At 46.7% G+C, this 22,206-nt stretch overlaps 1 protein-coding gene across 2 annotated transcripts in view; it reads right to left on the bottom strand.

The window, feature by feature from the left end:
* LOC8024059 (E3 ubiquitin-protein ligase MIB2) overlaps positions 1-21,732 on the bottom strand; it is a 53,043-nt gene extending 31,311 nt beyond the window's left edge. The window contains exons 1-4 of one of the 2 annotated variants that reach the window (XM_029985986.4): positions 21,544-21,732; positions 15,915-16,188; positions 4,519-4,690; positions 1,554-1,660 (exon numbers count right to left, since the gene is read on the bottom strand). In XM_029985986.4, coding sequence (XP_029841846.1) covers positions 1,554-1,660; positions 4,519-4,690; positions 15,915-16,143 — 508 coding nt within the window. In that variant the 5' untranslated portion in view covers positions 16,144-16,188; positions 21,544-21,732. Of the gene's footprint in view, positions 1-1,553; positions 1,661-4,518; positions 4,691-15,914; positions 16,189-21,543 lie in introns of those variants that run through there. The other variant, XM_040205582.2, reaches the window with a different exon arrangement.
* Between the last annotated feature and the right edge of the window lie 474 nt (positions 21,733-22,206).

The raw sequence follows: 22,206 nt of genomic DNA, 5'->3' as shown, positions 1-22,206 counted from the left end.
TTGACATAAACAGTCAGACTCACTCATTGACTCAATCTCAAGCTCACTGACTTGAACTCACTCTTTGACTCAGACTCAATCACTGACTCAATATCGACCTCACTGGCTCGAATTCACTAACTTAAACTCATTGGCAGAAGCTCAAACTCACCAACTCGAACCACTCAAACCATGTACAACCACCGACACATTTTTCTGACATAGAAAGCTCGAACGTGCTCCAAAATTGGGACGTCTTCATGGGGCTCACCCCATGAAATTGATGTATAACAGCAGTTGAAATTTTGGATGGCATTCAACTCATGGCTCGATTTTTCTAAACTTAGTTCGCATGGCTAGCGTTGTTTTTACACCCAAGACTGCTGCCCTGAACTGAGGTGCCACCATCTTGGTTTTAGCTTGCGCAATCGACACCGTATTATATGCAGTAAAACAAAAACTGGATTGCGGCTATGTGAAGCACAAGTTCGTCCGCTTTTTTTTTGCGCTTTTCTGATTGGCACTGATTGAAGGATAGTAAGTAGACCTCAAAACAGTGTGTAGACCCCAAGGCAGCCTGCTTTGAGGTCTACCCACTACCTTCAATCAGAGCCAATCTGAGCTCGGCGTTTTGACGTCACCATGACCCCTCCGAAAAGAAGCAGCCGAACTTGCAATCCGCGTAGTCAGACGTCCCGGTTTCGCCAAGGCCTAGTAGTGAAGTGATCGTGGTCAGCTGCACATTGTCTCCAGGTGATATCAACTGGCCGCAACTGTACCTTCGCCGCATGAGCTGACGAGGGCTCCGACAAGTGTAGCAAACACGGCACGCTGACAATGAAGAAAAACCGCATCTCCACGTGGTGAATGATGTTGATTGGGACGAAGCTCCGGTGGTGCTTGTCTGCGTAGACGCTGAGCCACAGCATGCCGAGCCTTTCGTTCGTTTTCATTCATGTCATGCTGCGGTCAAATGCTCAAATGCGTATGTAACCACGTTCCATACCACACATTTTCTTTCTGACATGGATGAAAACGAACGAAAGGCTCGGCATGCTGCGGCTCACCGTCTAAGCAGACAAACACTACCAGAGCTTCGCCCCAATCAACATCATGCACCACGTGGAGATTTTTTTTAGTTTTTTTTTTTTTTACTTTACACAAGCACAGGAGCACGTCCTCACGTGCTCATGAGCGCGTGAGCTCACGAGCAGGAGCACGTGCACCCGACGGCGGACGGACATACGGACATGGCTAGCCTCTAAGGAACTTTGCCCCTAAAAAAAAAAAAAGTGATCTTCAAATGAGTGAAAAGTGGCTGCGCCGCTATCAAACGTAAGTTGCGCGGGAATTTTATGCATTCTGGATGAACTTGCTTTTTCGGACGTTCAATTATTCTGACATTTACAGAATCCCCACTAAGTCCGAAAGGTCGGTCGGGGACTCTAAACGGGAAAAATTAATTTGTTGAAGCACAATGCCTACATATTTAACGTACAACTATGAGCATAAAATACTGCACACGAGGAAGCTGCACGGGCCGCTCGAGACTGGAGGGGCCTCGGCCCACTCACCGTCCTGGGCGCCCCAGTCCCAGTCTGGACCTCGCACCACCTTGGCTCCGACAAAGATGCCCCGCGCCGCAATCTTGACGGCTCCCTGCCTCTTAGGCATTTCCACCCTGGGAGCAAAGAGTGGAAGAGAGGTGTCAGTTTCCTTACACGCCAACACAAACATGCACCAAATATGCATACAGAAGTGGGCACTAAACTAGCCTTCGTCATTAGCGATCCTAGCCTTCCCCCCGCATTCAGTTGTTTAATTTAATTCTGCGCAATATTTGAGCTTTTGGACTATGTGAGATAGGAATACAACTAGAATTACCCTTGGCGAAAACGTAGGGGAAAGAATCGAGCGCCGCACTTGGCCGGCGCCAAGGTAAAGCACAGAGCTGGCCAACCACGGCACGGGGAGTTGTCGCCAACTTTGTCGCCAACTTTTTCACCAAGTGTTCAGATTAGAGCCCCTGGAGGACAGAAAACTGTCCTCCTATTTCAGATTGTAAGCTTGAGATTGCTGGCCACAATGATTTCAGGCACCAAGATGGCTAAGGTATCCTTACTTTGAAGGACATTTGAGGACATTGTTCCTTCAGGATATGCACTCGCCTTGAACATCACTGAGGGAGACTCAAACCTAGTCAGAGATTAATCATTTTATGTAACGAGTAGTCAATTCGTGAGTGTATTGCTCTATATATATCCTGCAAAATTCTACGGAAGTATAAAGATGGAAATGTCCTGAGCACCTAGGGGCTACAAAGGCCAAGACGCTGTCACAGAAACAAGGTACCCTTTTTTTTTTTTTTTTTTTGTGTGTGTGGTCACAAGTTTGGCTTATGAAAGATTTATTTCTTAGTTCCTCACCTCAGTCTGTTTTTACTCTCCAATTCTGTAACATGCTATGACTGGGCACCTTTTAAGGCTGGGGTTAATGTCCATATGCAGCACAAAAAATTGTACAGAAATGCAGTGACGTGATTGGTCTAAGTCGTTTTGAAGCAACTCTCAGAGCAGCCAAATGTCAATTTTGGAGCAGCAAAAGGCCTTTTCGGAGCATGACCGTACACTTCATTTTCATTCATACCACCCTAAATATTAGCTAAAACTAATGTGTCGACCTGTCCAACTAACAGACAATGTCTGTTAGTTGGACAATGTCTGTTAGTCAAACTGGAAAAAGTTACTGCCCAGACACCGCAGTTTATCCTATATACAAGCGGAAAGTTGTATTCAGAAATTGTCACCTCTTGCTCTGGAGGAGCGCTTTCCCCTTAGCGTTCAGGTGTTATGCAGCAAAGCAAGACATCCAAAATTGCAATGCCCACTCCAGGGTTGTCGCTTCCCTGCTGTACACCAGTGCGCGGTGAGAAGTACACTCAACGAAACTAACAAACCCTCCAGAACGGACAACAATCATGAGAATTATTGAATAACTTCCAAGTACTGTCAGTCTTTTATACGAAATGCAATCAAATAGTATGTTATTTGAGGCGATAACCAAAAGTTACGAAATCTCGCTTAAGCATATTGTAACGATCCAGCCAAGTAGCAAGGTAGTAGCTTTTATATTTTCAGTATTATTCAAATAAAATTAAGTTTTGGCGCAAAGTTCTCACATTCTGGCAAAACGTAGCAGGATGTAGCAGGGTAAGCACTTTGGCGCAGCTTGGCATAAACGGCACAGCAATCGTATCACCGGGAATGTTTGCCAAGTCTTGGAGGCTGTCATTTCACACCGATGACCAAGATTTAATTTGTTCTCAAACTCTTTTGAAACAACACGACCTATGATCATTTGACGGTGAAATCCTGATCTTTCACCACGACTAAAGTTGTAGGAGAAGTTCAAAGACGCAGCAGTAGCTGTCGTGGCCAGGCACAGGCACGTAGAGTACCGCTTGTAGGATCAATATTGTTTTAGAGCACAGCTCCGAGGCGTCCGTTTCCGGCTTGTGCGGTGTTGCCATCGCAGTCGGCGTAATTGCGCGCATTGCATTTTGGGAATAATGCAAGCGGGCGTAGCCGCGCGTCGCATTGGAAAATTTTCCTGCTAAATTTAGCGGGAAAGTGTCCCCGCTAAATTTAGAGGAAAACATTACCTGCTATATTTAGTGGGGAAATTTCCCCGCTAAATTTAGCAGAACATTTTCCCTGCTAAATTGAGCGGGAAGATTTCCCTGCTAAATTTAGCTGAAAAATTTCCACCGCTATATCTAGCGAAAAATATTCCCCACTAAATATAGCAGAAAAAAAATTCCCTGCTAAATTTAATGAAAAAATTTAAGCGGGAAAATTTTCTGCTAAATGTAGCAGAAAATTTCACCGCTAAATTAAGCAGAAAATTTTCCCCGCTTATTTAGTGGAAAAAATCCCCGTTAAATTTTTCAAATAAATTTCCCCGCTAGATTTAGCGGTAAAAATTCTCCGCTACATCTAGCGGAAAAATTTCACCCTTTAAATTTAGCGGAAAATTTCCCGCTAAATGGTAGGGGAGGGGAGAGGAACGGCATACCCTTCCTTCCTCTTCCTCAAGAGCCGCACTCTAATTCGGCATTACAGAGATTTGTAAACATCTTTTATTTTTTTAATTTTCTAAAATAATTAAGATTGTTCCTTCTATCACCAAAAATGCTATCATACCAAACGACAAAATACCTAACGGAGTTTAATAATTTTGATAAAAAGACATATCGGTATGAAAGAAGCAAAGTGCATTACGGAGAGGAACAAAGTGGCTCTTTTACGCCTCAAGACAAAAGGATAAATCAAATGGTGCTCATATTGAATGGCTGTCTTCTCACGCAATATGTAGTTTGCCTTCAGGTACAAAATTTCTTTTCTGAGCAGTCGGTTAGCCTATTCCATGAAAGCCAAAGGTGAAAACAAGGTTGCCGTTTCTTCGCGCTTTGAGACCTAGCTACAGCCTTCCAATGAGGGATTAAGGGCGCGCATGCAGAGAAGTGAAACATCCAGTCACCCGGTGGAAGCGGTGGTGTCGAAGCGCACAAAGGGATGCGTCAGGTCATGCTTGTCCGCCATGTAGCACTGGGTGCACAGGTCGAAGTCGTAGCAGCGGGCACACTTCCAGCGCGTCCCACTGATCCCCTGCTTGCGGCATGCGTCGCAGATGATATTGGGGTGCTTCACACCTGCTCCCAGCCAAGAGAGAAAAGTCCCGCGTCAGCTGAGAGAAGAGGAGAGGGGCCACTGCCCTCTCCGCCGTCCCGTGGGCAGGCTGCCAGAGGTGCCCGGTAGCCGGCACAATGCGGAACTGATAAGCTGTCCTGTGCCCTGCCCCGCCGTGGAAAGGCCCTAACCGATTGTCGATCCCGCATCCTTGAGTGACGCTCGGAATAAAGGAAGCCGGCGAGAGATTACGAGGTGTCCTCGAAGGCGTAGATAAAGAGAAGGAACCGAGACCCGAGGGACGGTCAAACAAAAACAAAAAGGGCTGGCTGATTAGAATGCATTGTTGCGCCAGAAACGTGGCCCCGATAGAGACTTGTCCTGCAAAGCTGTTGTCACGCTGTTGTGATTTCGCCAATTAAAATGCCATGCACGCTGGAGCACTATAAAGTGGCTTTGAATTATACTTTAACCTATCAAAACTGCTCGTACCCACTCCATGTTTCGTCGCTTCGTAGACTGAAAGAATCTATTAACCTTGTTTAACCGGACACAACCAAGTGTGCAGAAGCAAGTCAAGTCCTGTCTGGAGCATACCTCGGCAAAGTCACTCACGAACTTGCTCACTCACACTCACTCACGCTCACCGCGTCATGGTGAAGGGCTGTAAATGACTTCGTGAACTCGGACCAAGTCGTGATGTGAAGGGGATGTGACTTCGTGAATGCGGAAGGAGTCATGATGTGAATGGGCGTGACTCCGTGAACGCGAAAGAACTCGTGATGTGAAGGGGATGTGACTTCGTGAACGCGGAAGGAGTCGTGATGTGAACAGGCGTGACTCCGTGAACTCGGAAGAAGCCGTGATGTGAAGTGGATGTGACTTCGTGAACGCGGAACGAGTCGTGATGCGAAGGGGAGTGACTTCATGAACTCGGAAGGAGCCGCGATGTGACGGGGAGTGACCTCGTGAACTCTGACGCACCCGTGATGCAATGGTGAAGGACTTCGTGACTCTGGTGTATACGTGATGTGATGGTGAATGAATTCGTGAACTGAATTTGTGATGTGATGGGGACTGAGTTCGTGAACTAGGAGTCAGGACTCAGGAGATGTTGGTATGGATTTGCTTGTGTGTGCGTACTCTTGGCGACTGATAGCCGACTTGACATTTGGTAGTGTCTGCAGCATGTTGGTGCCCTTACACGCACAAACATGCTGTGGCGGTTAGTATAGAGTGTAGACGGAGCAGAAACTTGGAAGGAACTTCTGTTAGAGGCCAGAACGAGATTCGTAGGGGTGGTCTGGTAACGTTTGGGAGAAGCAACTGCAGGGGCGTTTGCTTTGGAGGACTTTGAGAGAGGATGTGACATTTTGCGTGTGCGACTGTGCGCGGCTTAAGCGTGAAATCGGAAATGGGGAGGGGACTGTGTATTGCAGACGAAGCGGCACCAGCGCTTCCCAGATGGGGATTGGGGGGGAGGGGGGGGGGATGTTTGGACCGGCACAGACTCAGCGGCGACTCCAACGAGTTTGGCGGGCCTCCGCTCTTCTGCCCCGATACTGCGGGCGTGCGTACCCGCGTCGCGTAGTACACGTGCAGCTTAGTGAACGTTAGGGGGGCTTTGTCTGTGCGCGGCAGACGTTTGAGCCTCCTGCATGGCCGTGGTGTTCCGTTTACGCGGCGCGGCTTGGCGGCTCCTCCTTTCGGTGTGTGTGTCTGTGTGTGTCATTGTGTGTGGGGGGCCGGGGAAGGTGTCGTTTTGCCACTGTGCTATTCTGCCACGGGAGGGTTTCTCTTCGCGTTGATTGCATCTGCGTGCGTCCGTGCGCCCATGTTTTTGTCTTTTGTAAGCGCGTGCGTGCGCGCACCCCTCAAGGAAACACAAATAAAACCGTCTTCCCGGAGCTTTTACGCGAGTACTGGTGTTTTCTCGCTCTCGCTTAATAATGCTTACAGATATTCTGATGCTGGTAATATGCGGCATACGCTCGTTTTTATCCGTCCACACGAAAAAGCGTGCGCCGGATTTGATCTGTTTCGGCCGCTTCCGGATTTTTTCAAACGCTATTTAGCATCTAAGATCTCGGGAAGGCTTGACTCTAATCTAGAAAAATCACGGAAGTTTACGGGCTTTATCCATATGCCAGAGAATTATGATAATTTTAAAAATGTGAGGAAGCAGCCGATTGGCATCACGGTTTGTCGCCCACGTTTCCTAACAAGCGCGCGGTCGTGTCCGTTGCAGTAACAGGCATAGAGAATTTTACGTGCTCTCAGGCGTTTAGGTGGGGGGCTTCGCTTGCTGTTGCCGATAATAGGTTTCATCACAGTCGTGCATATGCCTGAGTTCTTGAATTCTAGGAATACGAACAGAGTTCTTCGATCTCCGTTGAACGTGAATATTGACTAAAGAGGTTTTTGTTTCTGTTTATTTGAGCAAAAGTCAGCTACTGGCACGATACTTGTCTGTAAAAGCCGGACCCCATCAGAAAATATGCGACGAACACGTGGCGAAACTCAATCCACTAAGCAGCCTAGCCTTACTCCGTGAACAGCGCTTCGAACGCGAAGGCGGAGTACGAGTGTTCAAAGATTCTTGATAAAATCACATAAATCTTTTCCAAGGGGGGAGACAGATAGTCCGTCCCCATTTCTGAATTTATCTATTTTTTTATGCTAGCTAGTTTTGCATACGAACCATATCGGCCACATTTTGCTAAAGTGCTTTTCATTTGAAATCGAGACCACTCTTACATAAGCGCTTAGACATTTGTCTCCTCGTTATTTTCCTGAGCAAGTGACTCATTCAAAGGTCTGCTGAGTTTTTTCAACAGCGTCGGAGCGATACGAATGGCTCTCACTTCGATCGGAAGTGAGAGCCCATCACACAGGACCACTAGCAAACCGTGATTGCGTTGTCATCACCGTCATCCTTCTGTTGCAAGCAGGCTACCAATGAAAAACAAGGTGCGCGGTCGAGGTCGAAGTCAAATTCGAAGTAAGCGTTTATACGACGTGCAAGTAGGGGTACCAACACGTGTCTTCCGCGCTTGCGAACGTTATTGTAACCCATTGAAAAGAAGTAAATACGAAGAATATCACAACAATCAGCGGGAAACATAAAGGGCGCGCACAGAACGCGCGAAGACGAGACAGAAAAGCGCGCGCCGTCATTGGTCAAAACGAGGTGTAAATAGCGGTACGTCAGAGCGTCTGAGGGGTAAACAAACACACGAGGTGCGCAAAGAGCTGAATAAGCCTCTTATTTTTAAAACATGGAAAACTATTGAACCGGGCTTGCCGCGTTCCTTTAAACTTTTTTCATGCACGTCGCTGTGCTGTTCTGGGGCACGTATCGTCGGTTCACTCAAAGAGCTTTTACTTACCCACGCTCTTTAGAGCAAGGCATTGCACCTTTTTGTCAGATGAGCCGGCGATGTCCAGTTTTTCTGACAGGCTGTGTTCCCCGTCTATAGAAGTGTGGACGAGCTGTTTACCCGTCCTCCCATCTTGCATTTCCTACCAGACCTTGTTTCAAAATGACCCTTCTTTTGTAACAAAAACAAAATTAAGAACCTGCCTCTATTCATCTCAAAGACTATGTTTGATGCTCGCTGAAGGCGTCCTCACTGGCTCTGTCTGCTTGAAGAAATCACCGGTTATCAAGGGGAGCTGAGGGAGCGAAGACGACCTCTGTTTCCCTTCCCTTCGAGGTTAGTTAGCTTGCTTCTCCTTGCTAACGTCGTCTTTAATTTCACTAGAAAAACGATAAACGGTAGGGAGTTCTTGTAGACGGTTTTTGTGCTCGGTAACGATACCCAATAACGATACTATGCATGCACAAAGACGACAGAGGAGTATCGGGTATTCTTACAGGAATTATTGGAACAACACACAAAACTCCCTAGTTTCTTAGACGTGTAAAGGAAGTATACGCACTTACTTAATTCGTCCCCAACACGCTCGTTTGTGATTAGTGCTTTTGTGTTTCAAGCTTGGGGTAAGCTTTTGTGTTTCAAGCTTGAGGCAACCTGTAGGTACAAAGTTTGACCTTGCCAGGTGTAGGGAAAAGTTCGCTGTTCGGGTTTTTCCTTTTAAGTCCTTTGTCGACTCATTATGACCTGTTCTTCTTTGTTACGGGTTACGTGTGGAGTCTGTCGGTTTTGGTTTTAAGGAGCCTTTTGGTTTTTGTATTGAGGAGCATCTCCGTTACGCCCGACGCGCCACCACCGCGCCGTGACGTAACAGACATGAGTTCATGTATAGGCGAATATATCGCCGAAATTATGTTCTGGCTATACACGAACCAACGAACTCATCTCTGTCACGTCACGGCGCGATGGTCGCGCGTCGGGCGCACTTCCTGTCTGGGGCTGAAGGCGGAAGTCCCTATGTGAGACGTGTATTCTAAGGTTGTATTAAAAAAAACCTGACAAAAACTTGCCTTCTCGTCAAAACGCCGCGACTGGGTCTGTACCAAAAGAGTCGAGAAAGGTTTGAAGATCAGTTTTCATGTGCTCGGTTCGTCCGAGAACGTGGATATGTGCCGTGAAAATGGAAAACCAGTCGCCGTCGGACCACGATTGCTTGGGCGGGAAGCAGTTTGGGTTAAATTCACGGATACTTGTTGTCATCAGATTTATTTGTTTTGTTCCGTCATGAAAGCGGGAATACCGCCAAGTTGTTGGGACTGCCTGCATGCGGACGTTCAGTGCGTCTTCAAGATCGAACGGCTGCCTGATCGCTCGAACTGTCGTCTGCTCTTTCGAACGCTTCTGCTCGTCGTCTGCTCTTTTAGACGACACCGGCCCGTGGACCAAATGTTGGCCCGGTACTTGCGATAAGAAGTGAGTGCAGGCCTCAAAATACTTAAGTTTTAAAATTGGTAAGCAGGCTCGATGTAAACAGTGGATACAAGGAGATGTTGATCGCTGTTACCAGTGACCATCAACGACTTGTTATGCCTCATTCACTTGGTCCGATTCTGCTTGCGATTTTCAGTATCGATGTTGAACATGTCAGCTACGGTTCACGCTGTTGTAACCCGAGCGACGTCATGACTGAAAATTGCGACCGAAATTTCATCAGGCGAATCAGGCTTTAGCGTACCCTCTACGGCGTCCACGCGGAATGAATCGCCGCATGTCACATTATTCACGCGAAGTTTTGTGGTATAGCGAGCCTCAGTAATTTCGCTGAGGCTGCTCAAGTAGTCAGGCATTGCCCAGGAAGACGTAGAATCAACAATTCCAACGCAGAAACCTGCGTTGGTCTTACACCACCGCCAACAACAACGCAATTCAATGGTTTGTTTATCGGCGACGCGGCGAGCTTCTTGCCCACACCCCATCGCGCATGCGCGGCGCCGGTGGCGTCGGCTAGGAGCGCTCCAGTTTGTTTGTAAACATGAATTGGTGTATAAAATATAGTGGAAAAATGTTGTGAAATGAGGTGCCATTGAGCACCACGTTTTACATGCTCACGTCACGTCATGTGAGTATAACGTTAGGAAATTCATTTTTAAAGGGGCGATGCAACGATTTTTGTATTTTGCGCAAATACCGCTTAGGACGGATCCCTGACGTTAATGACCTGTAAATTACCCGTTCGTTTTTACCACACGCAATCGAAGTGGTAGAAAAAAATAAAGAAAAACGAGCAGAGCAAACCCGCAACCAGAGCAAGCGGGCACGTGATCTGGAGCCGATTATATGCCGCCAGTGCTGATCATAGCCACGCGGGTTGCCAAGGCACAGGACACGCGCTGCGTACCAGACATTGTTATGGTTCGGCTGTTTTCGTCATTGCAGCGCTTGGACACAGGACATACCCGAATGCTTCTCGAGCTATTGATTATCACGAGCCCAAATCGAGTGTCCACGCCATGCTCGGGTCCAATCTATGAGCCGCATTCACATATCGTCACGGTACTGCTACCGCCCAGCTACGTTACCAGGTTTTGCGAAGGAGAGATTGAATGAAAACGCTCGGTTTTGTCCTTGAAATTACAGCGCAACAAAGGAGTTTGTTGGCCAGTGGTGTTGCGTGTGAGTATCCTTGAGAACCACTAGTGCCAGTAAGCTCGTGTAAAGTGAAAAACATTCCAATTGAATATCGTTGCACCGCCCCTTTAAGTCTAGATACTTTAGACCTTGTCATTCGCAGTTTTCTCCGTTGGTAGCAGCCGCCTGCATTACTGGTGTTCTCGCGGAAAGTGGCGCACCAGCTCCCAATCAATCGCACAGCGCGTGCCATCCTGACTGAAAGCAATGTCAAGGGGTGAAACTAGAAGACCCTGTCCTTTAATAAAACGCTTCGTAGAGATTCCCGCTTCAAGAACTTGCGTCCCATCAAGTTTCCGAGTCTATTATATTCGCGAACACCGCCCCGTCGGACTTTAGCAAATGATTGACTCTTTGTCCAACAGATGTTTAGTCGAACTGTGGTAAAGTTTGAAGGTAGGCCAGTTGGTGCTGACACGTGTGACGTCACTGCTCCTCGCGCATACGCAGCGCGGCTCGCCAGAAGCCACGCGAAACTGCTCAGCCTCGGCCAGTGTAGACTACGCTACAAAATAAACTCCTAAAACACGTTCCGATTCTATTCAAACATGAACTCCGAAAACACAGTACGCTACATCTTATCCGAGTCTATGCGCAGCCAAACCCCGGCGGAAAACAACGAGCGCGAGGCGCGCGTGAGTCGCGCGCCTCGCCTCGGTTCAAAGCTGAGAAAAGTGGAGTCGAGCGCCATCATTAGTTATCTCGACTGCATTTCGCTCAAAGTAGGTTGAGCGACACGAACACGCTCAGAAGTAAACATATTGCTTTGAGGTGAATGAGCCAATGAGTGGTTTAATTAATGATGAGGTGTACTCTGACCAACGGGTTCGAATAAAACACAGATTTCATTGCTTCGGCAAGCTGCAAACCTCTTAAAGAGGCGACCTCTTTAAGAAGTTTTTCAGGCGAGGCACTTACTTTTTTTATTTATTTGTTTAACTGACATACCCTCAGGGCCATCAGCATTACAGAGGTGAGCGGGAGTTAGAAGAGAACAGAACAAAGCTGTACACTTTGGAGCTCAGTCTGAGCTGTATAGATTATTTACGGCAATTTTTAAACATATAGTAAGTGGCAATTGTGGCAACAGATGTGGGAAGGTAGTTCCAGTCCGCTGAAATTTTTGGGAATGGATGACTCTTATTTTGAATGTCTACGTCATATATATATATATGATGAAATCCGTGACAAAATATTAGACGGGTGATTCAGCGGTCGGCTGTGAAGTACTGCGTTATTATGGTATCTCTTATGAAAATGGCATCAACGCGCTATTTTACGACGTAAAGTGAGGTAGGCAACGATAGGCTGGTTGCCATGGATCATAATTATTAAGATAAAATACACAGAACAATTTTGTACTGATCGAACGACGGTTTAGCGAGCGAAACCTGGCCCACGGCGTTTCATCGAATGCCACTTTAGCGAATGGCGGCGTTCATTTGACCGAATAGATAAAATGAAGGCCGCCGCTGTCCTGCTTTCGAGCTTGCCGAACCTTTGGCGATGGACGCTCGAACTTGAGTTCATATTATTTTCCCCAAACTATACCGAAGCACCCCTTGCTATCGTTCTGAACAGACCGCCTGGCGCGGTCTGTTTGGATGCCCAGTTTGCCGCCCCTACAAATGCCTAAACGTCGACTTGCGTATGTGATCTCTATTCGCTAAACTCTAATGCGCTAAAACGTCTTCGTTCATATAATATGGACTCGTATTAATGTTTGTAAGATGTTTCACAAAAATCGTGCACGCAGGTTTGTGTCTGTCTCTCCTTTTTGCCCCCTCGGCGAGCGGTCGTTGGCAAAAATATAAGCGCCTTCTTTTTTTTTTCGTAGAAAAAACCGTCCGCAAAAAAAAAAAAAAAAAAAAAAAAAAAAAAAAAGGACAGGCCAGAAGGTTTTGAGGTGGGGTCCCCTCCACAATCACAACGCCGACAACCAGGCGAAGTCTAGGGAGCCTTCATGTGCGCTTTGCTAGAGTGATGCCACCTTTTGTAATACCGCTCGCCCACAAACCAGCAGCCATTTTGGTTCTGGGCATCCGTGGGGCTAATAACTCTCCCGGAAACAAGCACCTTATCTCACAAGTTCGGAGCAGGGAAGTCAAGAAGCCGCTCGCTCTCCACAGCATGCGCGCTCGATGAAGAAAGCGCGAAACAAAACGAAAATAAAAGAAACGGGACAATAAAACTAAAACCAGAGGGAACAAGCTAAACAAAGAAAATGACAAGTGCAGGGTGCGTCGCCCGGCCCAGCCCAATAACCCCCCCCCCCCCCCCCCCCACACACACACACACACACACACACACACACACACACACACACACACACACACACACACACACACTGACACACACATCTAGAGCCGTCAGCGCCGCTGCGAAAGAACTTCGAGGATGGCTGAGAGCCAGAGGCAGTGGCGGTGGCCGCGGCTGCAGGGGCCGACGCCGCTTTCCGTGACCTCAGTGACTCGGTGAATGGCTATGACTCGGTGAATGACTGTGACTCGGTGAAGGGCCGTGAAGTCGAACCGGTCGAACGACTTCATGAACGGGATCAGTTCAAGGACGTGAGGGGAACGACTTGCTGAACTCGATGAGCTCGTGATGGGACGGTGAGCGACTTCGTGAATTCAGAGTTGGCGGTGATGGGATGGGGAATGCTTCATGAACTCTGTCGGATTCGTGATGTGACGGTGAGCGACTTTGTGAATTCAGAGCTGGCGGTGATGGGATGGGGAATGCTTCATGAACTCTATAGGATTCGTGATGTGACGGTGAAGTACTTGGTGAACTTGACGGATTCGTGAAGTGACGGTGAATGACTTTGTGAGTTCAGAGATTGTGGTGACGTGATGGGGATGAGTTTGTTGTCCGGTTGAACTCCGTGATGTGAATGGCCGTGACTTTTGGACGTCGGTGTACTTTGTGATGTGAAGGGCCGTGAATATTAGACATCGGTGTACTCTGTGATGTGAAGGGCTGTGACGTTTGGACGTCGGTGTACTTTGTGATGTGAAAGGCCGTGACTTTTAGACGTCGGTGTACTCTGTGATGTGAAAGGCTGTGACTTTTGGACGTCGATGTACTTTGTGATGTGAAGGGCTGTGACTTTTGGATGTTGCTGTAATTAGTGATGTGATGGTGAGTGAGTGGGTTCGGAAATGCCGACCTATGGTCTGGAGAGGTCTCAAGCAAAAAACAAAAAAAACAAAGTTAGGCGGCATCTGTGTGGCGACAGTGTCAGCAAGACCCCTATCAAAGATAACAGTGTCACCCAAGAAAGAAGTGAGGTCTGTATCTAATCTTATTGAGGAACCATGCTTCTTGCCAAAGCAGAAAGGGGCTCAGAGTTTCAAGGAGACTATTTTATCTCCCACTTATCAACCAGGAATTTATCCTTAAAAAAAATAGAGGACCCAACCTGGGAATTACAGATTACAACAAGATTGCATAACCCTAGACAGAAGGAAACAATCCTCTTTTATTTTATTAATTTCAAAGTCTTGAAGTCTATTATGCATCATTCTCCTAAAAGCTAACTTTACGTCCCCCTGAAAGTATTAACATGCACACAGAAAAGATAATATTACATAAATAAGTATCACTTCCCTAATACTTTCTGTGTAAGCACTTCCTTTTTCTATCTCTCTTATTTCCTGATTTCGCAGCTTAACGTAAAGTGTGTCTATGCTTACAATTAATGCTGAACTAGTGCAAACATAACCTTGATAGAGGGTGAAAATCTGCTCTTTGCATCTACCACTATAAACACAGCCACTGAAAGAAGGCTAGGCCGACTTAGCTGAGAGACAACTTTGTTTCGTAATTTCAGGGAATCTTTCGCTGTCCGACCCGATGACGACCACACTCGCATTCGCTCAAACTTTTGCCGGAACTTCTACGACCGACAGCCAGGGTCACAGCACCCTGTCGCGTAACACACTGGCTTTCACGACGTAATTCGTTGCTTTTTCAGGACCGCTTTCGATTCCCAGAGTGTGGGGCCGTTTCACAAAATGCTTCTTCACTTCCAGTAAGCGGTGTTCCACCACATCGACGAACGCCGTATGCCACTCTCTCCATTAGTTGGCACACAAGACTAGTCATTGGCATCGCATTTGGTGTCGGGGAAACACACAAGCACGGCGAGTGGCTCCGTCGATGACAGAATTCGTTAAGTATGACCGGGGACATATTTGTAACCGCATAAGCCATTGCTCTGGCGGCGTCGACCACAGCGCAAAATAACTCGAGCTAGGTTTTCAAAGCGCCACCTTTGCGCATAGAAAGACACAGAGCAAAAGTTCATAGAGAGAATTCGAGCCAGACGTATCGTAACATCCCAACAGATGCCCCACCAACGAAAGATAGCCCGCCCCCTATTTCTAGCACGATTTGTTACTTTTTCTGAAACACCGAAAGATAGCCCACTTCCAGTAATTGCAGGGCCCTGGCCAATGGTGACCTAGGCCAAAACGGTGTTACTTAACCACGGCGGGAGATGAGCGGACATTGCTGACTTGGAAGGACAGTCGTCCTTGGTTCAATGTGCCTTTCTGCAATCGCAAGTTTCGAGCGTTCACAAAATCTAAAACTAGCATTTTTTTTTTTTTTTTTTTTTATGGCACATTGAAAGTTAGTTTATACCAGGGTGTAAGATAGACAGGTGGGGAAACGGCCCATAGAAGCCTACCGCAGCGCCGTGCCCGGATTGTGTACTCATCTGCTTGCGGGTACCCCCGATTTGCGACAGACGGCGCTGTGGCGAGAAGAAAAAAACTGGAGTCGGATTTGCAGGAAACTCTATGGGAGAGAACCGAAAATAAAACCGAGAGCACGACAGTCCTTCATTGAAAATCCACAAGAAACCACCTCCGTCAGTTTAGCCGATCGCCATCGGTCGCCCACCCGCAGTGAGAGTTCACGGTGCTCCACATAGATGGCACCACAGAAAAAGAGAAAACCGAGGGGGACACGATCCGGCCGCTCATTTGGCTCTCGTTTCCCCACCTGTCTATCTTACACCCTGGTTTGTACATTATTTGCATCCGATTTGCTATTGATTTTAGGCGGGCTATCTCTCGGGCCATTACGGTACGCCACGCGAAACCGCCCTTTGGGACTCTTGGCGCACCGGTCAAAGACGCGTTCCGGGAGCCGAGGGGAAGTAAGCACTCACCGACGGGGGCGTTGTCGAAGACCCGCAGGTCGTAGGAGCCCTGGTAGCCAACCCGGTAGTTGGTGCGAGAGCCGGAGTCCCACTGCACGACCACGGTGCGGTCGGGCGAGGAGGAGCTGCCAGCCTTGCCGACCTCCACCAGGGTGCCCACGTGGCCCTCCCCGCTGTCCTGGTTGCCCCACTTCCAGTCGGGGCCCCGCACCACCCGCAGCCCCAGCTCCACCGACATGGCGGTAGCCGGCTCCGCCGCTACCTCCGCTCCCAGCCCTCCATCCTGCAGGAGAGTTGGGCACGGGTTAGTTAAAGGGATGCCAGGCCCCTAAAAAATATTTCTGCATTCTTTTCTGGACTTTCTGTTTGGAGAAAGACAGGAGCAGAACGCGCCGAATCCCGAGCGCCGAAGTCGGTAGTCCCCAGAGAAAGAACGACAAAGGGAGAGAAAAGTGGAGAAAGAAAGCAGACCATGTGTTAGGCGCGCTCATTTTGCCGCGACGAGTCGATCGTCAAGTGCTTGTCAATTTTATTTATTTTTATAGGATGCACGATGCAGGCCTTTTTCTACCAAGTTGAAAAAAATTAAGCACAGGCTTTACGAGCTATGTTTTTCCACTCCTTTGTGCATGTGAAGGTGCCGTCGGGGGTATGCACCCATTGGGACCACCCTTTGGGAACACCGATGTGCGCATCTATGCCCCAGCATTCCAAAGCGGCTGGAATGCATGGGACCTTTTCCTCTAGATTATTATATTAACTTTGTGCCTCGATGGGCCATGTGTGTCGTGCAATGAACTGACATATTGAACTCTGGAGCAAGTGGAGGAGGCGGCAGGTAAACATGCCCGCACAAAACTCCGATGGAGTCCTGTGTTTGTCCATCCCTTCTTCCCTTCGCTCCAGGGTTTACTCGGTCAGTGTTAAACCTGAATGCCTGCATAGTTTCACTGAATGAAGGTTTCCTCGGAAAAGCATTCTTTTAGCGTGATATTTATGTTACATTTTGAGTTGGGAAGGATTCTGAAACCTATACTCTTATTTCGAGATGTCGACCTCGAAATTGAAGCCCATATCTGAGTTGCTCTAAAGAATCTCACAATATAAATACTGCACTAACAATTCTACTTTTTAATTTTTTTTTTTAGGGTGAACTTTATTTTGTAACATATATGTCCTGCTCAGGCACTTCAAAAAATAAAATGTATTTGGGAAGCGCCTTTTTAAGGTCTTCCATCAAGAGGTTACCAACACAAAAAGGCTGAATTTGTTACACTGACATTTGCATAAAAAGAAGAATCAAGCATGTCATTATTCCACAGTAAAAAAAGTGCTACAGCTCATGTGATGCCTTTACCTTGCATTATGCAGTGATGGTAACGTGACACCACGCCAGAGAATACCTTCCTTGCATTGTGCAACGTGAAATGATGACCGCAAGGCAACACGCTGACAGAATATCCCCTCACAATGCTAGTGCCAGGGGGTTGTAACTGAATCAAAAAATTTTATGCCTGCAATGCAAGCTTTTGGTCCGTCCTCTGACGAGCTGCAGCGTGTTTGTTATGCTCGTTCCGGACTAGATTTTGCCGTTCCAATTATTGTTGAGGGAACAAACAGAGACGGCTGTCAAAAGTCTAATTTGGGGATTTTACGTGCCAAATCAAAGGGTCTCCATCTTTTGATGGGGCACACCCCAGCAAAATACTGAGGGTTTATTTCGACCAAACGACTATCGTTTGGCGTGCAACTGAAATCCCGGTTACATGGCACTGCACCTTCTCCGCCCACAACAAGCCTCCATCAAGTTGTGGGCACCTCAGACAAGATTTGAACACCGCTTGTAACATCAATTCGCTACAGTCGTTCGGTGTAAATAGTAAATTTAGGGATGGAAACAAAGCTAAATCAGGTTTTCCAACAGGAGGTACAGCCGTCAAAAAAGGTTTGCGGGGCACGGGCGCGCAGCCGGAATGAGTGACTGCACCTCCTGACGGCACGCCGCCGCTCTCAAGTAGGGATGCCGCGAACTTTTTTCGAATCGAAGTTTCGATGATCGAATCAAGCGGTTCGAAAGGTTCGAAAGATTTCGATTTTTCGAATTGTCTATATCGTAAAATTCGACAGAGGTCGAATTTTCGAACTTGTTAAGCTAAGAAGTTCGACGCTTTTCGAACCGTCGAACTTATTACGCTAAAAAATTCGATCGTTTTCGAACTTTCGAACTTATTGCGCTGCAAGGTTCGATGCTTGCCGAACTTTCGAACTTGACTGACCAAAAAGTTCGATAAATTTCGAACTTTCGAACTTATTTATCAAGAAAATTCGAAAAGGTTCGAACTTTCGAATTCTGAAAAGTCAGAAGTTCGACGAACTTCGAACTTATAGGGTAAAAGTTCGACGTTCGTCGAACTTCGAAAGACCGGCGGAAAGTTTCATTTGATTTCAAGTAGTGGGGTACATTCGTAATTTTTTTTCTCGAACTTTTACACGCGGTGCTGCGTTCCTTACGAAAGACAATGTCATTTATTTCAATGTTCTGGCATGCTTAGGTTTAAAGAAATAAATCCCCGAAGGGGCGAGGACGGACGACGGGTTTTTGACGATTATCGTTTGTGCCAGATTTGAAGCACGCTGCAGCCGGAGCTATTTGTGGTAGATATGTTATACTTTTTTTTAAGAATGATCTATGTATAGCGTAGGTAAGTGCCGTCTTAAGATGTGATTATTGTTATTCAACGTGAGTTTCGAAGAACTGTCCAAACATGTATCTGCATGCAATTATGACCTAAACTTGATATTTATTTTTGTCTAAGTTGTTTGAGGTATCGCATTGAAATTAACACCACAGGCAGTACATATCATTGCCATCTGCAGAATACAAAATAATATATTTATTGTTTTTTCACGTTAAGGAATAAATTAACTCATGGCAGCAGATTTCTAGTAGTGTTTAAGTTCAGCACGTCATTAAAAGAACACTTTTTTTTTTTTTTTCGCTTCACGTTCCTGGGACGTGTTTCTTTTAGCCTGTACACATTTTGGTAAAAGAAACTTGTTTCGAAGTTCTGAACCTCTGAATATGCAAGAATAGAACACTTCCGACGAATTCTTGATAGTTTTTTTTTTTCTCCTGCTTTTTATTCCCGCATTTATACTTTTTTTTTTTCTTTTGTTACTATCGGCACAGGCGTTTAGGTCGAAAAGACAGCTTTGAACGTCCGAACCACTAAGCATGTGACGAGCAGTGCCTTCTGACAACGCGTTTCTAACAATGACCATCTACGCAACCTTTTATGCAGTGAAGAGCGACAGTAGCTATACATATGCATAAATAATTTCAGATTAAAATAAGCTCGACCACGCCCTCTTTCCCCGTATTGTTTTCTTTAACAGTCCGAAATACCTGCAAGGGGAAAAAAGAAGCTCTTCCGACGCCACTTGTATGGTAGAACGCTCATCGACCTCGAGTTGTGTCGCCTTTTGTGCTTTTTGCGAGGCGATTCCTCCGTCCCAGAAAATAAACCTCCTGTACAATTATAAACTTCACCGGATCGGATTACTACCAGCGTGCAAGGGGTGGCGAGCTAGTTTTCCAGGTCGCTTCAAGGTTTCTCTGAGCCTCAACCTCCTGCTTGCCCCTGGCCGTTTCGAACTGGATGAGTCTCGTAAAACAGTGTGTTCGTGCAATCACTACTGCGTGATAAAGACCCCCCCCCCCCCCCCCCCCCCCCGGGGGGCTGGCGGTCACAATTCTGCACTGGCAAATATTCTAGCACGTCCGGGACACTCGTCGTCTCATTTAATTGCCTTACCAACTTCGCAGAATCTAGATATCACACCCTAACTTTTCTAAACTTGATTTTGTGAAAACAAGTGAGTCGTGAAAACGTTATTTGAAACTGAAACTGTGGAAAAACTTGAAAATCGGACTTCGAACTTTGAAAACTTGGATTAGAAAAAAATTCAAAATCTTCAAAGCTTTTTTCTTTTTTTTTTTTGAATTTAGCGTTAAAAGAGAATCGAAACTTTCGAACTTTTCGAACTTTATGCCAAAAGAAATTCGAAATCTTCGAATTGTTCGAACTTCATGTCTATAAAAATTCGAAGCGTTCGAAGTTTTCGAATTTTTTTTACAAAGAATTTCGAAATCTTCGAATTTATCGAACCTGAAGTAAAAAAATATTCGAAATATTCGAATTCGAAATTTTAAATCCGTGAAAGCTTCGAAATTTTCGAATTCGAAACTCCGCTGTGGACAAAAGTTGCGAATTTTTCGAAATCGAACCTCGGTCGGTACGAAAATATCGAAAATTTTCGAAATCGAACCTCAGTTCGCTTCGCAAATATCGAAACCTTTCGAAATCGAACCTAAGGTGGTTCGCGACATCCCTACTCTCAAGACTCACGCCTTGCGCATGTATTTCCTTTCGTGTTCGAAATCGTTTTTTCCTTTTTTTTTTTTTTCGCTCGTTTTTGTTTGACGCACACGAGATAACGGGAACTGGCGCAAGGTGCCGCGAAATGTTATCTCGAGCACGCAAGCTTCGTCACCGATCGCGGCGACTGAGGCAGACGCGTGTAATGACAGCTGACAACGCGGCGCCTTGCGCCGGTCATCTCCTGTGCATCGGGCAGAAGCGAGTCAAAAGAACGTGACTGCGGGCACGAAAGGAAGCGCATTTTCAAAGCGCGAGTCTTGAGTGTGGCCACGCGCCGTCATTTCGGCTGGCGCTCCCGTGCCCCGCAAACTTTTGCTGCCGACTGTACCATCCCGCAATGTGCTCGTCGAGTGCACTAACAATATAAAATAGATGCATTTAATGTGTTTACACGAATTAAACAAAGTCAGTATGTCCAACAAGTACTGATAATGCCGTGCTTCAAGCATCTAGTTGGCCCAGAATCTACAGATGCCGAATAAATCAGTGAAACCGGTATCGGGCGTTCATCTGACCAGAAGGTACTCAACGTTTTTCCTGCAACAATGATACTTTAAATGCTGCTGGAAATAGATCTTACGACATCACCTCTTCTACTCATTGTCAACATAGGCGGGTCCAAGTCGGCACTAATGATAACTCGTTATGCTACCCTGAAACCTTAATAACATTCACGAATAATTAATCTATATGTGACAAAATTTGTAGAATTTTGCGACAAGCTTGTTGCAAAGGGAGAATATGATGTAGCGGACAAATGCAACCACCTGATCTACGAACACTCTTCTATTTACTATTTTCGAAGAAAACGCGCAAGACTGCAATGCTGGTCAATAAGAGAATTAGACCCCAGTCAGGGTTATCTTCTATACAAAACCGGAAAACGGTAAATCGGGCGCATCGCATGAGCGCGCTGTAGCCTACCAAGGATGTGATCGCAACTCTACGACCTTGGCATAACGGTAGCGCTCACATGCGTAGTTCAAACTCAAGAAGGATACTACGACGGAATTTTGGCGGACCAATCCAAATACGTCGCATTTTAGGTCGTTTAGACTGCATCCTCTTTACTTTAGCGCGCCTGCTTGCAAGAAAAAGCATCGGAACCTGCGAGATCGCGGCACTTTGCTTTGTTTTGGTATCGGTTAGACACCGACAAATCGCGCATCCCTTTCGAATACATGAGACTCAAATACCTTTCAAGCTCCGCGCAGGCACAGCACAGCCGTCGACTCAGCAACCGTTTTCTCAAAAGAAATCGCTCGCACAACACCACAACAAAACTTCACTCAACGCACCCAGCGAGGTACCCAGCCCAGCCAAAACAAGCAGCCATCTTTGAAATCCCGCAGCAAAGAGAAAAAAAAAATTAGAAAAAAAAAAAATCGAAAAATGCAGATGATGCAGACTTACGGCTTGCCGAGAAAGCGGAGTTGTTTTGTCCGAAAATAAATGTATAAATAAGTTTAGACAAAGATTAAGATGAAAAAAACTGGTTCAATAGAGAGCTGCGAACGGGTTCGCGATGAGAGAGACGACTGTTGCGCGGTTGTGCGTCTCGATACGTCCCAAAGCGAGGGTAGGTACCTCGGCGGGAGTTCCGTTCCGGTTTCGGTTTCGTATTTCGCGTACCTCGTTCGGCACCGTGCTGCATGAGGAAAGGTCGATCCATTGTGTCCCGTCCGCAATTGCACATCCCGACGGGAAATCTGTTACGCAAAAGATGACATGCCTCTGACTGTATTCGCGTATGGAAAAAAAAAAAATCGAATGCGAGAGCCCGCGTCCAATTGCGGTTTGTACTGACAGAGCTCGTTCGTGGGCTCTGTCATATCTGAGACGTTCAAGGGGCACGCAAA

Source organism: Ixodes scapularis, unplaced genomic scaffold (assembly GCF_016920785.2).
Source record: "Ixodes scapularis isolate PalLabHiFi unplaced genomic scaffold, ASM1692078v2 PGA_scaffold1__304_contigs__length_218370807, whole genome shotgun sequence".
In the NCBI taxonomy this organism is placed as follows: domain Eukaryota; kingdom Metazoa; phylum Arthropoda; class Arachnida; order Ixodida; family Ixodidae; genus Ixodes; species Ixodes scapularis.
Note: the sequence above shows the minus strand (reverse complement) of the source record. Positions and strands in the feature narration are given on the sequence as shown.